The sequence below is a fragment of the Aphelocoma coerulescens genome, chromosome 13 (genome assembly GCF_041296385.1).
Source record: "Aphelocoma coerulescens isolate FSJ_1873_10779 chromosome 13, UR_Acoe_1.0, whole genome shotgun sequence".
NCBI classification, from domain to species: Eukaryota; Metazoa; Chordata; class Aves; order Passeriformes; family Corvidae; genus Aphelocoma; species Aphelocoma coerulescens.
Genome location: NC_091027.1, coordinates 2820631 through 2834521, shown reverse-complemented (window position 1 = coordinate 2834521; position 13891 = coordinate 2820631). Strand labels below are relative to the sequence as shown.

At 42.6% G+C, this 13891-nt stretch overlaps 2 protein-coding genes across 2 annotated transcripts in view; both read right to left on the bottom strand.

Annotated features, from left to right (window-relative positions):
• Nucleotides 1-5986, bottom strand: part of NSG2 (neuronal vesicle trafficking associated 2) — a 40721-nt gene extending 34735 nt beyond the window's left edge. The window contains exon 1 of the mRNA XM_069029152.1: nt 5894-5986. The gene's annotated coding sequence lies outside the window, so the exon portion shown is untranslated. The remainder of the gene's footprint in view (nt 1-5893) is intronic.
• Nucleotides 5987-7946: 1960 nt separating this feature from the next.
• Nucleotides 7947-13676, bottom strand: C13H5orf47 (chromosome 13 C5orf47 homolog). Its single transcript, XM_069029162.1, has 5 exons — nt 13406-13676; nt 12699-12787; nt 11147-11249; nt 8968-9014; nt 7947-8583 (listed from the first exon to the last, which is right to left on the bottom strand). The coding sequence occupies exons 1-5, from the start codon at nt 13674-13676 to the stop codon at nt 8557-8559; spliced, it is 537 nt and encodes a 178-aa protein (XP_068885263.1). The 3' UTR covers nt 7947-8556.
• Nucleotides 13677-13891: the final 215 nt, after the last annotated feature.

Below are 13891 nucleotides of genomic sequence, written 5' to 3'. Positions count from 1 at the left end.
AGGGGAAGTGCTGACTGCAGTGGTAGAGCTTGTTCACAGTACAGAGGGAAGAGCAGAGAGGAAGGGAGTAGAGAAGGGCAGCTAAAACTACCTGCTACTAATATCCTGTTAAAGATCCTGTTTCCAACAGTTTCACCAGTTTTTCATGCTTGGGTTGGAATTTTTTCTATCATATTTCTGGATAAGGCCAAACTTCTACAGTAAATTTCACCCTAGAGGGTTTTTCTGGGTTTAAGAATAAAGTTGTGTCATAGATACAACTTAACATTGAACAACTTTTGCTTGGAGTGTTATGAATGTTTGGCAGGTAGTTTTTTGATATTCTCAGAATATCGGGGGGAAAAAAATCAATCACATCAGAAGGTTTTGAGATTTCATATTGAGGAAATTCAGGAAAGATTTCTTAAGCAGGGATCCCCTTAGATCCAATCCAGCTCAAGACTGAACAAGATTTCCACTGAAACTACAACTCCAGACCAGGAAGAGATGCCTACAAAGAAACTGGCAGGCTGTACCCCACAGGTAAGGGAAAGTGTAGGATTTAGGCTCCATAGGTCTGAGGAAGCAGGTAAAAAAACCCATTCATTAGAGATTATTGATTAAATGACTTATATAATGTTTAAATATTGCAGTAATACCAGAAATCAGCCATCCATGCCCACCTGGGATAGGATCTGTGTAGATACACAGCAAGTTATACACTCTGCAAAGTCCTTTTCTCATGTCCCTGTGCTGGTTTGGCTCAGGATGATCATTAGGACCTTCAAAATGTGGAGGCTGTAAGAAAATCCAAGAGCACACACTTTGCAAGTGATGCCAGAAGCCCAGTCTCATCCCAAATCCTGAGCCAAAGCCCTCTGGCCCTGAAGGCTTCTGTCAGAGCATTTGGTGCCGCTCCTGTCCAGCATCACCAATGCTGGAAGGAGCCCATCCAGTGCCAAAGGCAGGGACAGCAAGAGCAGGATGCTCAGGGCTGTTTCCAGTTGGGTTTTGAATAACTCTTGTGGGTGGAGACACAAATGCTCTGGGAAAGCTGTTCCAGTGTTTAGTCACCCTTACAGTAAAATAGATTTCTCATGTCTAAATGAAATTTCCTGTGTTTCAGTTTGGGCCCTTTGTCCCTTTTCCTGTCGCTGGGCACAGCTGAGAGGAGGCTTCTCCAGCCTGAACAATCCCAGCTCCATCTGCCTCTCCCAGAGGGGCAGATACTCTAAACATAGTGCAATTACAGCAACTCTTTCCCCAAATTCCAGTATATTACATTATATGATCTGAAGTGATTTGACCATCCACAGAGGTTAGCAGATCTATACTTACCTCCCATTGAACATGTGAATTTGAACTACTATAGCTCTTCTGTCAGCAAAATGGCTATTTTCAAAGGAAGGACTAGGAAATGTTATTACATAGAGCAAAGAAAACATTGCATTGCCACTCCATGAAAATGGCATTGTGGTTTTCCACCTTTATCTGGTAATTACCAACTTGAGGGCTCTGTTGAAAAGCAAAGTGATGTCTTTCATAGCTTGCAAATGCATCCTGTGATCTAAAAACTAAATAATTTTCATCCACATCAACACTAGCAATGAATATCCTGCTTAGCCAAAATTACATTAATGACACTTAAGCTGATGCTCTGACTTAAGAGAGGTCTTAAGCAACACTTCACAAAGACAGTGATGTGAAATCTCCAGAGTCACCTGTGCAAACCCATGGAGACTGGGGTTGCATCATGAAAAAATAAGGTTGCAAATAAGGTTACCTGCTTGTTCCTCATCTCTACTCAGTTGAACTCACAGAGTTTAATACATTAACTTTTGTTGGTTATGCCTGAATACACTTCATGCTAACAAACCTAAGGGGCAGTGAGGGAAATCCCCTTCCTTTTTGTACATTTTACCACTGTAGAACACCTTTCCTGGAGCTCCAAGTCTACTGATAACTAATCAGAGCTAAACTCTGCTGGAGAGATTCCATGTGGCCCAGAGAGCCCAGCTCAGCATGGCCAGCACTCCAGCACTGGCGCTTGGAGCCACTTTTCCTCTCAAGCCTTCTAGTTCTGAGTGCCAGCAGCAAGAACCTGCAAAAAATGAGCAGATGCTGCTTTTACCTTTTGACTTTTCAGGGTGGAAGCACATTTTAAGCAATATTTTTCAGTGGCACCATCTGAGAATTTTGGCAGTGTGGTGGAGGGAGATGAGCAGAGAGATATCCAAAGCCTCCCTCAGAATTACATCCAGTAACTTCCATTTCCTCCAGGAGACTGGACCAGCCCTGTGACTACTTAGGGTCAGTATGGCCCATTTCAGTTTGAAAATACCTCTTTGCAAAATCCCTCTCTCACAAACAAACAAACAAACAAACAAACAAAGAGACTACCAGGAATAAACTTATGTAGCACGATGCTTCATGGCAAAAATAGATGTCTGAAGTTGCCAGCAAGATCCCAAAAGTGAACATTCTGTAGGGACAACATTAAAGCAAGCCCAAGTGAGTATGAGAAATCAGAGTAACACACAGATTTTCTTACAGAGCCAATACAGAGCCTGACATTTCCGCCCACACAGCACAGCTCAGTGACAGGCAATAAGACACAGCAGCAATATGAGCAACATGAGACTCCAGAGGAATAAACAATATATTTCTTCTGTCAACAAAAATATATGCCTCTCTTTATTCCTTTCATAAGTCTCCCACGATATATTAATGCATTGGGTTTGTGTGGCAGGGGGGCTGCAGGGGTGGCTTCTGTGAGCAGCTGCTGGAAGCTTCCCCCATGTCCCACAGAGTGGCTCCAAGGGGGTAACACTTCTGGAAAACAGATTTAAGCATGGGGGGGGAAAGCTGCACAGCTGCAGGCAGGAGAGAGGAGTGAGAATGTGTGAGAGGAACAGCTCTGCAGACACCCAGGGTGGGGGAGAAGGAGGGGAAGGAGATGCTCCAGGTGCTGGAGCTGAGATTCCCCTGAAGCCCAAGGTGAAGCCCAAGTGAAGCTGAGCCCAGGAGGAAGGGTGGGTAACAGGGCTTGGGGAGAAAGGTTTCAGTGTATTGCAAATTCTGCATCTTGTAAACAAAACATCAGCCACCGCACAGTTCCACCTCTCCCTGCTTCAAGCCTGAACACATAAATCAATTTCTCTTCAATGTTAATGAATATTATTCTACTCACTTGCTCCTTGATCTATGAAACACTCATTGTCTCACTTCATAAAATATGTTTCCTGTGCACCAAGCATTTTTCCCTATAATGTTCCTGCTCATTAATATAAGGAACAGTATTTTATCTGTTTTCATATATTGAAAATCTGGGACCAGGCTTTCAATGAAAGCTTTGGAAAATGTGTGAACAGGAAGTAGGGGTTACTAAGAAGAGAAACTACAAAACTTATAAGCATTGATTGAGGACAAAGTTTCAGGAAGTCACGATAGTCATGATAGGGCAATCCTAGGAGTAACATCATCCACCTCAGACTGTTCTACCAAAAGATCCTGTTTGTTTCTCAAACATTCACCTGAGTTCATTTTAAAATTAGTCCAATAAAGCAGTAAAAACCAGTACAGTTTCCTTGGGAGATCACAGATGACTTAGCAGCATACTCAAAATTTTTTACCCTTTCTGTAGCTGAAGGAATTTAAAATACCAGGAGGTGTAAAAAGTGACCATGTCCGTTTTAAGCTGGGTCTAACTACTCATAGTCACTGCTGTGAGGAGCTCATCCATTCCACAGAGTTCCATCAGCACCACTGTTTTCCTGTCACACACATTAGGAACCAGAAAACAATCATACAGCAGAACAGGGAAAAAAGCTAAAAGCCAGGTTAGTTTATTATTCATTTCAAAATACAGGAGATTACAAAGATTCTGGAAGAGAGGGAACATTTGTCAGTGCCACCCTGAGCCTTCCAGCACAGCTCTTTCAATCTGCCTCTGTTCCCCCTCAAACAGGACTGCCAGGACTGCAATAAATCTCACACATTCCCAGCACGGAGGGATCTTGTCATGACCTCTGGGAGATGACACAAATCAGATTTCTTCACAGCCCAGCCCAGCAACACCCACAGCTCAGCTGAGCCCCTCGGGTGAGACACAAACGTGGCGTCCAAATTTAGAGAAAGAAGAAGAGATCCTCTCTTAATCTGCTTCTCATATTCAGCACAAGAGACACGATAAAAGAGGTTCCACAGTCACTGGGAGGTCAAAGCACTCAGCATTTTCCAGGAGGTATTCACCCTCCCTGGATCAAGCCATATTCCTTTTTTCCTTAGAGGCCTCCAAACTTTTCTCCCAACAAAATGAAACTGCAGCTACACACATTAATTTTCCCTAGGCGAAAGCTTTCAAATGTGAATTTTTCTGCCTCAGATGAGAGGGTCCTGATGCTGTCACTAACAAGTGAGAAACTTTCTGTGAATATTTATTAAAAATCCACGCTGGCTGTAATATACTTCAATAAAACTTGCTCTTTTCCTCCTAAAGTAAAACTGCACTTAAGCCATGGGTTCTCCTGCTGCTTCAGTTTGCTGGAAAGCCCATGATGTTAAACCCATCCATGGCTGGCTTGGTTTTTATGCAAGTTCCAACCATCACAGTTATACAAGTGCTTATGCAATGAAAATAAACATAATACACAAACCTGCCCATGTATGTCACTGAGAATTTTTTACAAGAGCTATAAATCAAAGTTCCGTTCTGCTTTATATTTAAGGGCCTATTGCACAGGCAAAATGTCATATATGCCCAAAATTTGCTTTCAGTCACTTCCCCCTCCCAAAGAAAAAGAAAACTACAATTCAACTGCCTGCTGAAGGCTATTCCTTAGTCAGAGTCCATGAAAAATTGTATTAGAAGCTTTGAAGTTAAAACATGCACATTGATTACCAGGGAGGGCCCTAAAGACAAAGACATTTCCTGGATGTAAATGTTCAGTGAAGATAAAGGTCACCTTCTACATTCCCAAAATCAAACCATGTTGGAAACTCCACCGCCTGCTCTCAAGTTTTGCTTCAGAGCTGAAATCTTTTCATGGAAGGAATCAGCACTGAAATATTATTAACCTTGGTGATTGATTATGTTGTAATGGCCAAGTTATGATAACCTCGGAGGCCATGGGACTGCAGAGCCTCAGTTGGTGGGACACAGGAATCTAATTCATCCCAGCTCCAGAGCAGATGAGGCATGAGCAGAAGAGCTGCTGGGCAAGCCAAGCCTCCAGCCTGCAGGAAATGAGGTCTTATCTGAATTGGTGGCTTTGGGCCAAATCAAGCAGGAAACAAACCCTTTTGAAAATGCCCACAAACTGGAAATTCCCAGAAAGGTCACTTCAGAAACATCAAAACACTTCCAAAACACAACTCCCGAGTTCTCAAGGCTGCAGCTGATCGGTGACATCGTCTCTGGCAGCAGCAGCAGCAGCATCTGCACACAGCAGCTCCACACAGTAGCTGTGGGAGCTCCCGGGGCTCCCTGGCTCCTGTGCAGCCTGGATGCCGAGGACACCCGGGGAAGGCTGCCCAGAGCCACAGCTCCACAGCAGGGAGTGCAGGAGCTCCGGCAGCCCAGCTGCAGCCAAGCCTCTCAGTGCTTCCAGACATGGAAATCACTGTGGAGTTCAGGCTCCCAGCACTTCCCTCCTTCCAGCTTTACAGCCGCTGGAAGTCGTAGCCCGAGGCCACCAGCTGGAGTTTTGAGCTCCCAAGCCCTGTACAGAGAACTCCAAGGCAGAGTTGCCTGGGTTGAGCTGCTCCAGAAACCAGGCAAGAACTCCCCAAATAGAATAACTTCAACCAAAACATGTCAGGATGTTCTATTTCCAGCTAAACTTTGACCCATCAATCTCCAGCTAGCACGGAATAGTGATACAAACCCCAAAGGCTTTTACTCTCCACTGCTTACCTTCATCCAAAGTCATTTGTATTTATGAGACACAGGGAAAAGAGCTTATCCAGACCAGCTTTTGGATCATGAGACAAGTGTCTGACACCATTATTTACAGATAACAGAAATTCAGCAGTAATGCCTTCAGCTACTCTGCGTGCCCTGGCTGCTCCCTCCCACCTCTGTACCACGAGGAACCTCCTCAGATCTCTTGGCAGCTGTTCAGAGAGTTGAGACAAAGAAATGTCAAACTTCTAGAATAAGCTGGAGTTTGTGTTCTGTGTAGAAAGGTAAATTATGCACTGAGAACAAGGCAAAGCAAAGACAAAGTGTGACCTCTGTATTTGCACATCTGCTTCAGTTCACACTCCAAGGGAGATTTGTTATTAAAAACTTCAAGTAACTGATCTGCATTTTGAAGAATGTGAAGGAACAGCAGTGCTGCCCAGGAGCCACAGCAGGACAGTGTGACACTTGCTCTTGGTTCTGCAGTGGTGATTAAGGACTTCAGAGCAGAATCAGTTCTTTTCTGAATCTCTCCTCTGTGATCCAGTGCCCTGAGGGTCCCTTATTCACTTCTCACTCCTTTTAACAAAGAGGGTTTCAATAAACATTTTCATGTTTATCCAACCCTTTTTCTCCTTGTTGAGCATGTTACTTACTTGGAACATGCAAGACATTTCAATGCAACACTACAACTACTTTTCTTTTGCAGTTGACACTTAAATGATCACATGAATTAAAAAAAGAATGCACAGATGTCTGGGTGGATGGGGATGGTGGTCTGCTTTGCAGAGCTTGAGCTGGGTTCTTCTCCAGGCCCTTTTTTCAGCAGTTTAACTGCTCTGATAACCCTTGTTCCCAACTGTACCTTTGAAATCTGGTCGCTACAGCAGAAAGCTGAAATTTATCACCCAAAAAGTCAAAAATTGAATGTGAATCTGCATTTTTCCCCACTGCAACAGCTGTTCTGGCCCAAAGTGATTTGAAATGTAAGAGCCTTTTCAAAGTACTGCCAAATGGAAGTTCTTGATCAGTAGATCCCAACCAATTAATTATCTCATCATCACCACACAGACCCTTTAGACTGAAGGAGGCACACAGGGATGATTTAGTGCCATACTTATCTTTTATAATTTCTTTTAAAACAGTCATACAGACAGAGGTCTGTATTTATCCAAAGAATCTTAATGTCTTGGCTAAAATTCATTCAGAGATTTAGGTTAATGCACCTCATCTATCCTGTTAAAGCAGCAATTATGCATCTGGAAGAAAAGTGTTTCCAGGGCCCCTGAAGTCTGTGCCAGTAAAGTACCAACTGCAGCTGCAGTTTACAAGAAAAGAAACGTTAGAGCAACAACTCTACAATTTACAAACCAGGGTTATAAACTAAATAACTCCCCATGCAAACATTTCATTGATAGAACTGTGGGGACAGGGAGATAGTCTCATTTAGTCAAAAAAACCCCAAACCCCCCAAAATCCCACGTGTGACTCTAAAACATGTGTTTGGAAAATACCAAAGAACTATGACATTTTTGCTCTGCCAGAAAAATGATCATGTCTTGATTGAATACTTTGCCTTCTCATTTCCTTTTCCAAGCTGAAATGTCAACTATTTTAAGTAAAATCCGAATATTACTCAACCACAAACCAGAAGAGAACCTTGACGCCACGGCTGTCCCTGAAAAGGCACATTCCAGCTCCCCACTTGCAGTTCTACTATGAAGAAAACAGAGATGAAACCTTTCCAAATGCTTTGATGCTTAATGACACAATCACCAGCATGTTATTAAAGCTCAACACTCTGACACTGCAGTCATTATATCTGCAAACACCAAGGCATTATGCCAGGAGAAAACAATCCTTTTATTGAAAGCAAGGACGCCTCACTGTGACAGGTGAATGTTTTACTCCCAAGATGAACTCCATATACATAACTATTTTTATGCAGTTTTCATGTTCCATTTACACAATTTGCTGGCTTAAAAGGCTTTAACAGTCAATCAAGAGTTCAAGTATTAAGCTGCATAACAGAAGAAAATTATATTGTGTTATTGAAGTCAGGTAGATAAACAACGCCTCGTGGTTGTGATGGTACCATTATGAGCCTCAGGATGAACAGGGAGAGAGAAAACATTCACCTGGTTTCATATTCAAAATACTTGCTGAGATTCATGTAGAAATGGATGAAAGAACAGAGGGGGTTATTGTGTAACATTTTAATATCATCAAGTCAAATTTATTCAAATCAGGAAGAAAGGAAAGTGAGGGTTTATTTCTTGTTGAGGAGGTCTGCCTTTCTGAATTTGTGTTTATTATCCTGACAAGCTACAAAAATAAAAGATATAAATACAGAGACAACACTAAATGTGTATCTATTCTTTTGCAAGCAAACTGTCACAATATTATGCTTATTAAAAAGCTTTCTGAAACTAATAGCTCAGTAAAACACCAGCCTTAATGGCTTGAGATAAATATCTTGCAACAGAGCTGTTTAAGCCACTGTGAAAACAAACCTCTTAAACAGCAGAAGCACAAACACCAAGCAAACAACAGAGAACCTGTGTTCCCTGAAGTCACTTTGCAATCTTGCACTGACTCCAGGAAGAACTAATCAAAATAAAAGCTTTCACTACTTTTTTATTTCCATTGGGGCTGAATCTTCCTTTCTTTTCTTGCTACACCCAGCCAAAGATGAACTCGTCCTAGAGAAAAAAAGTGATAAAAGTGAGTTGGTACGTTCCCATCAATATAAAATAAAAATCTGTATCAAGTGGGACAAATAAAGACTGTTCAGATTCTTCACATTGTACTCTCAACCATCATGGAAGGATTTAGATCAAGAAGAAGGCAAAATCCACCTCCCTTAGCCTTGGCAAAGGGCAGAGCCCTCCCTGTGAGGCTGGAGCTGATTCTGGTCCCCAAACATCACTGAAATCTTGAAAATATTTGAGCTCAGTGTCAGTAATACTTCAGAATATAACTGGCACTTATTATAATAACATTAAACAAGATTGGTGCATGTTTTTAATATTATTAATTTGCTTATTTCAGCTTTTTCTTTGGCCTTTAATGGACTGCCTACATACCCTGTCCAGGTATGCCCCATTCTGTGACCTCTGGATCCTGTCAGAGCCTGCAGGAGAACATCAGGTGGAGGAAAATCATCATTTGCAGTCACATGGAATCTAATCTTAATTGCAACATTCCAAGGAGTAAATAGGTAGCATTAAAATTCAAGTAGACTTTTGTTCTCTCAAGAAGACTATTTATAGAGGCAATAAAATGCAGCATTAATTTTCTGGCTTTAGTAATCTAGGAAAAAAAAAGAAGATAAAAATGAACCCAGTTTATTCAGACTTGTTGATCCATATCTAAATATGTGCTAGAATTATTCCATTTGCTTCTTGATTAATGAAAAACTCAGATCAATAGGAGACTTATGCTAGATTTGATGTTGTGCAAAGTCTGTTAATTAGAAAGAAGGTATTAGAATTGATGGTTTTCACTGAAATAGGGCTTAATAGGAGATTCTCAATTAAAGCTCCTGAGAAATGGGGTAAAATTACAATTAAGGATAGAGTAAGAGGCGAGGAGGAGGGACTGGTTGGTAGGTGAGGTTTTTTAAGTCACTGGAAGTTATATATAAAGAAAATGCTCTTTCTCTAAAAGGAAATGAGTGGCTGAAAAGGAGACAGGCCCTGTCCATAGATCCAAGGTTAAACAGCACATTGTGTGCCCATAACAAACAGAAAAGTAGCCATTATGGTAAGATGGCAAATCCACCCAGGAAATCATATATAAGCAGAGTTTTGGGGAGGTTTTTCTTAAAATAACTTGAAATCTAATAATCTATTAAAGATTTCTCCTCCTTTTTTCTTGACACTTGTTCTCCTTTCTCTTGAAATCAAGCAAATATAAGACAGATTTTTTTTTTTTAAATTCACTGTCCTACACATCCATGGATATATGTGTGTCTTAAACATAGATATATATCCAACATATACGTTAATAGCTGTGCACAAACACTTCTGCAATGATCTCAGCTGTGGGAGAAAGCACATGGAACAGTTTCCATGGGAGGAGAGATTTATTAGGTTGGAACTTCTTAGCACAGAAATGTCACAGAGGCCAATGGAACCTCGACTGATATAAAGAATATGAATAGCACATGATGGATAATTAATGTCATGTCATAATTCCAGAATTAATCAGGAATTGGGTTTGAAGCCAACAGAAGAAGTGTTTTTCCACACAAGGCAGAGTATTTGCACAATAATTGCAGAATAAGTTGTTGAAGCACATTGTGGAATTTCTTCTCCTATTCAATAACATCCACTAGGGTAGAGATTTCTGTTCTGTACCAGAACTGCACTTCTTTTGTTCTCATGAAGAAAAATTTTGAGGGAGTGTTTTCTCGTTACACATGTGGAAATCTAACCCAACATTTTACAGAGTAAGACACGAGCAGGAATGGTCCTACACATTGGGATACACCCCAGCATGCCCCCATGTGGAAAACGTCCAGCAGCAGCAAAGCCAGCAAAGAAAAAGTGCTGTGGGTGAACATGGCATTTTTTACTTGCCTGGTAGCTCTTCATGGATTAGTATATTCTTTTTCCTAATAATTCATCCAACTGTGAGGCCAGAAATTCCAATTCCATTTGTAAGCATACACTGTATTATCTTAAATTGTGCAGCAGCTACAATGCCTCTAATTGAAATTGGCTGAATGCAGAGCACCAGTTTTAATTCCCAAGTCATTTTCCAGTAATGAAAGAGCTGCATTCAGGGCACAGAGTGAGAATATGTTTGATGGTTTTGTTAAATTGTGTTACAGCAACCTTTGGGGAGCATCTAATTTATTTATTGTCTGTATGAAATCAACCACTATTTTCCTACGTGAAAAAATGAATTATTATTCATACAAATACTGCCTCGGACCCATCTGTGAATAAGTTTAATTACGTATTTCACATGTTCAGAAAAACTTGCAGATGTTTTATGTGCATGTCTTTAATGTCAGGCTGCAGCAAACACTTCCACTGTCCTTCCTGAAAATTAATACATACAAGAGTCTCCATGAAACAAAAAGGTTTTTTCCAAAAAAGCTGGAAGTGCCTCAAATATGGAATGAATTTCATTTGTGAGTTGTAACACCTACCACACAAAACAAACAGCTGAATGGACCTTAAACCTTGGGATCTTCACTTGTATTAATAATTTGTTTTCTCTAGTAAAATAAAATGTTATCAGTTCATTTCCTACCTGCTTCATCAAACTGGCTGCAGCTCAACAGGCGACTTCTGAACCTTTCATTTTCCTCAAGCATTTTTGAAATCACTCTCCAGACCTTGTGCCAAACTTTGGACTGAAAGATGAAATGTGAAGCATATAAAGAGTTTGCATTAAAACATCCATAGGGCAGAACTTTGAATTCCCCACAATGACTATGAAGTCAGATGGGTTTTTTTGTTGAGGACTGGGAGGGAAGAGAAGAAGGGATATATATATATATGTATATATATATATGGGATATATGGAAGAATCACCTCTATTTAAAAGTCAGAAACAAAACTTCCTCCATGATTTTTCTCATGAGGTCTCCCCTCCTTTCTTGCCTGGATCTCTTGTGCTTATCCAGGACTTGAGAAGTGCCCTTCTAGATAAGCAGAGCTTATGAAAACGTGTGTAGAGCCATGAAGCTCTCTTCAAAGTCATCCAAAATGGGGGGAAAAAATAAGATTGTTTATTTTTCCAGGAGCAAAAACTTACCCATGTGGTCCCTCAGCAGCAGCATAACTCAGGCCCCAAACTCAGATTCCAGAATAGCAACAGTGTTGCCCTTTTCCATATCAAATCCATATTAATCTGTTTTATAGATGTTGAAAACCTTTAGAGGCATAAAGCTCTGTCTGTAGTGGGCATGTTTCAGACTTGTACATTGAAAAGATTAAATTGGAATTGTGGACAAAAGCATTCAGTCAAAGGTGGCCTAACAAACAGAAATGGCTATTGACATGCTGATGTTTGGACTTTTGCTGGACCTCATCTGAGAAACTTGCTTAAATCTAAACATAATTCCTTTCTTGAGGACATTTATTGCTAAAACAAAATATATATTCCTCATTGTTTTTGAAGACTATTCAATGCACCAGGAGAGCCATATTCCAGGATGTTATTAGCTGTTCCTCTGCAGTTGGTAGCATTTTGCTGTTTTTAAATCAAATATCTATGACATAACTCTGTTCTAGTCTAGCTGATTACTTGTACTTCACACATTACAGAATCTCATAATGAGTAACTGCTTAATAAATGTCCCTCTTAAAATTTCAAGCCTTTGTCGAACTGCTGAACAGGAACAGAAACACGTTTGTGAAGCAGAAAGTAATTCTGCATTGCTACAAGGACGGCGTTAATAGCTCAGATTCCTGCCTTCGCTTATTTGCAACCCATGGGATTTCTTTGTTTAAAACATGAGAGGAAGAGGAGCTGCAGAGCTTTTTCCTGCTGGGTTTCACCCAGCAAGGTGTGCTGCACCCTGGCCCCAATCCAGCAAAGCATTTCAGTACAGGCTTTAAGTCAACAGCATACTCTCATTTTTCAAGGTAAGCACACACTTAAGTGCTTTATTGAATAAGAGCCAGAATTTTAAAGCCTCCAGAGAGGGAAGATAATACCTTTTTTTCTTTTCTGTAAGTAAGGTTTTCAGTAACAGGCTACCAATTCCATCTTTTAATCTCCTTCATGCTCTCACACACAGAGAACAAGCAGCCTTCTCAAATGCCAAGGCAGCTAATTGAGCTCCCACACTTTATACCTTTTTCTTCTTTCGTTTAATGACTTTATCAACGTTTCTTGAAGGGATGGGAAAGTCAAAGGTGTCAGTCTTAGCCTCTTGTGGGCCACCTAGAAAGAGTTTAAAAAGCTTTTTTTGAGTATTTGCAATACATTCCTAAGGAAGCTGTAGATCACTGGCGCAGGTTGCCCAGAAAAGCTGTGGCTGCCCTGTCCCTGGAAGTGTCCAAGACAGGTTGGATGGAGTTCTGAGCAGCCCGGTCTAGTGGAAGATGTCCCTAGGAAGGGAGTGGAACTGGATGATCTCTAAGGTCCCTCCCAACCCAAACCATTCCATGATTCCAGAGGGATCCTTATTTCTGGTCCCAGCAGATTATAGGATGTCAATCCTTTCATCCTGCAGGTTGTCCCCTTCTTTACTCCATTATAACCCTGGGGCAAGTGGGTGTCTCTCAAATGCCACAAAGCAGATTTCAAAACTGCACAGCACCCACACATTAAGATAACAGGCTTCTGGGAGCTTTTAATTTCCTCTTTTTCCCAGAACTGGACACTGCACTCGAGGCGTGACCTCACCAGTGCCCAGAACAGGGGAAGAATCACCCCCCTCCCCGCCCCCGGGTCCTGCTGGCCCCGCTATTCCCGGTACATACAATTAAGACAATACTTGAGCCACCTCCAGCCCCTAGAGGGCCCGACACGAGGGGGTTCTCCCGGGGTCCCACGTACCGGGGGTGCGGCTGCCGGGTCTCCCCTCGCCGCTGCTCCCCGCCCGCCGCCCGCTGCCGCCCGGATCACGGCTGGGCCCGGCCCGCGGCTCCGGAACGGCGCTCGGGGCCCCAGCCCGACCCGGGGGACTCTGCCCGGGGCTCTGCCGGCAGCCCCGGCCCAGGCGGATCACGGAGCCGCAGCGGTGCGAGCCGAAGGTGTTCACGTACACCAGCGGCACGGGCGGCAGGGCGCGGCGGCCGCGCTCCATCTGCGGCGGGGCCGCGGGCATAAGGGGAACCGGGGCTGCGGGCTGTGAGGGGAGCCAGGGAAAGAGACTTAGCGAGGGCAGCCGAGGGTCGGTGAGGGGAACGGGGGTGAGGGGAACCGCGGGTTGAGAGGAGCCGGAGCTGAGGGAGCAGCCAGGGGAGCCTGGGACCGAGGGGTCAGCGAGGAGAGCCGGGGCTGAGGGGCGGTGAGGGGAACGGAGGTGAGGGGAACCGCGGG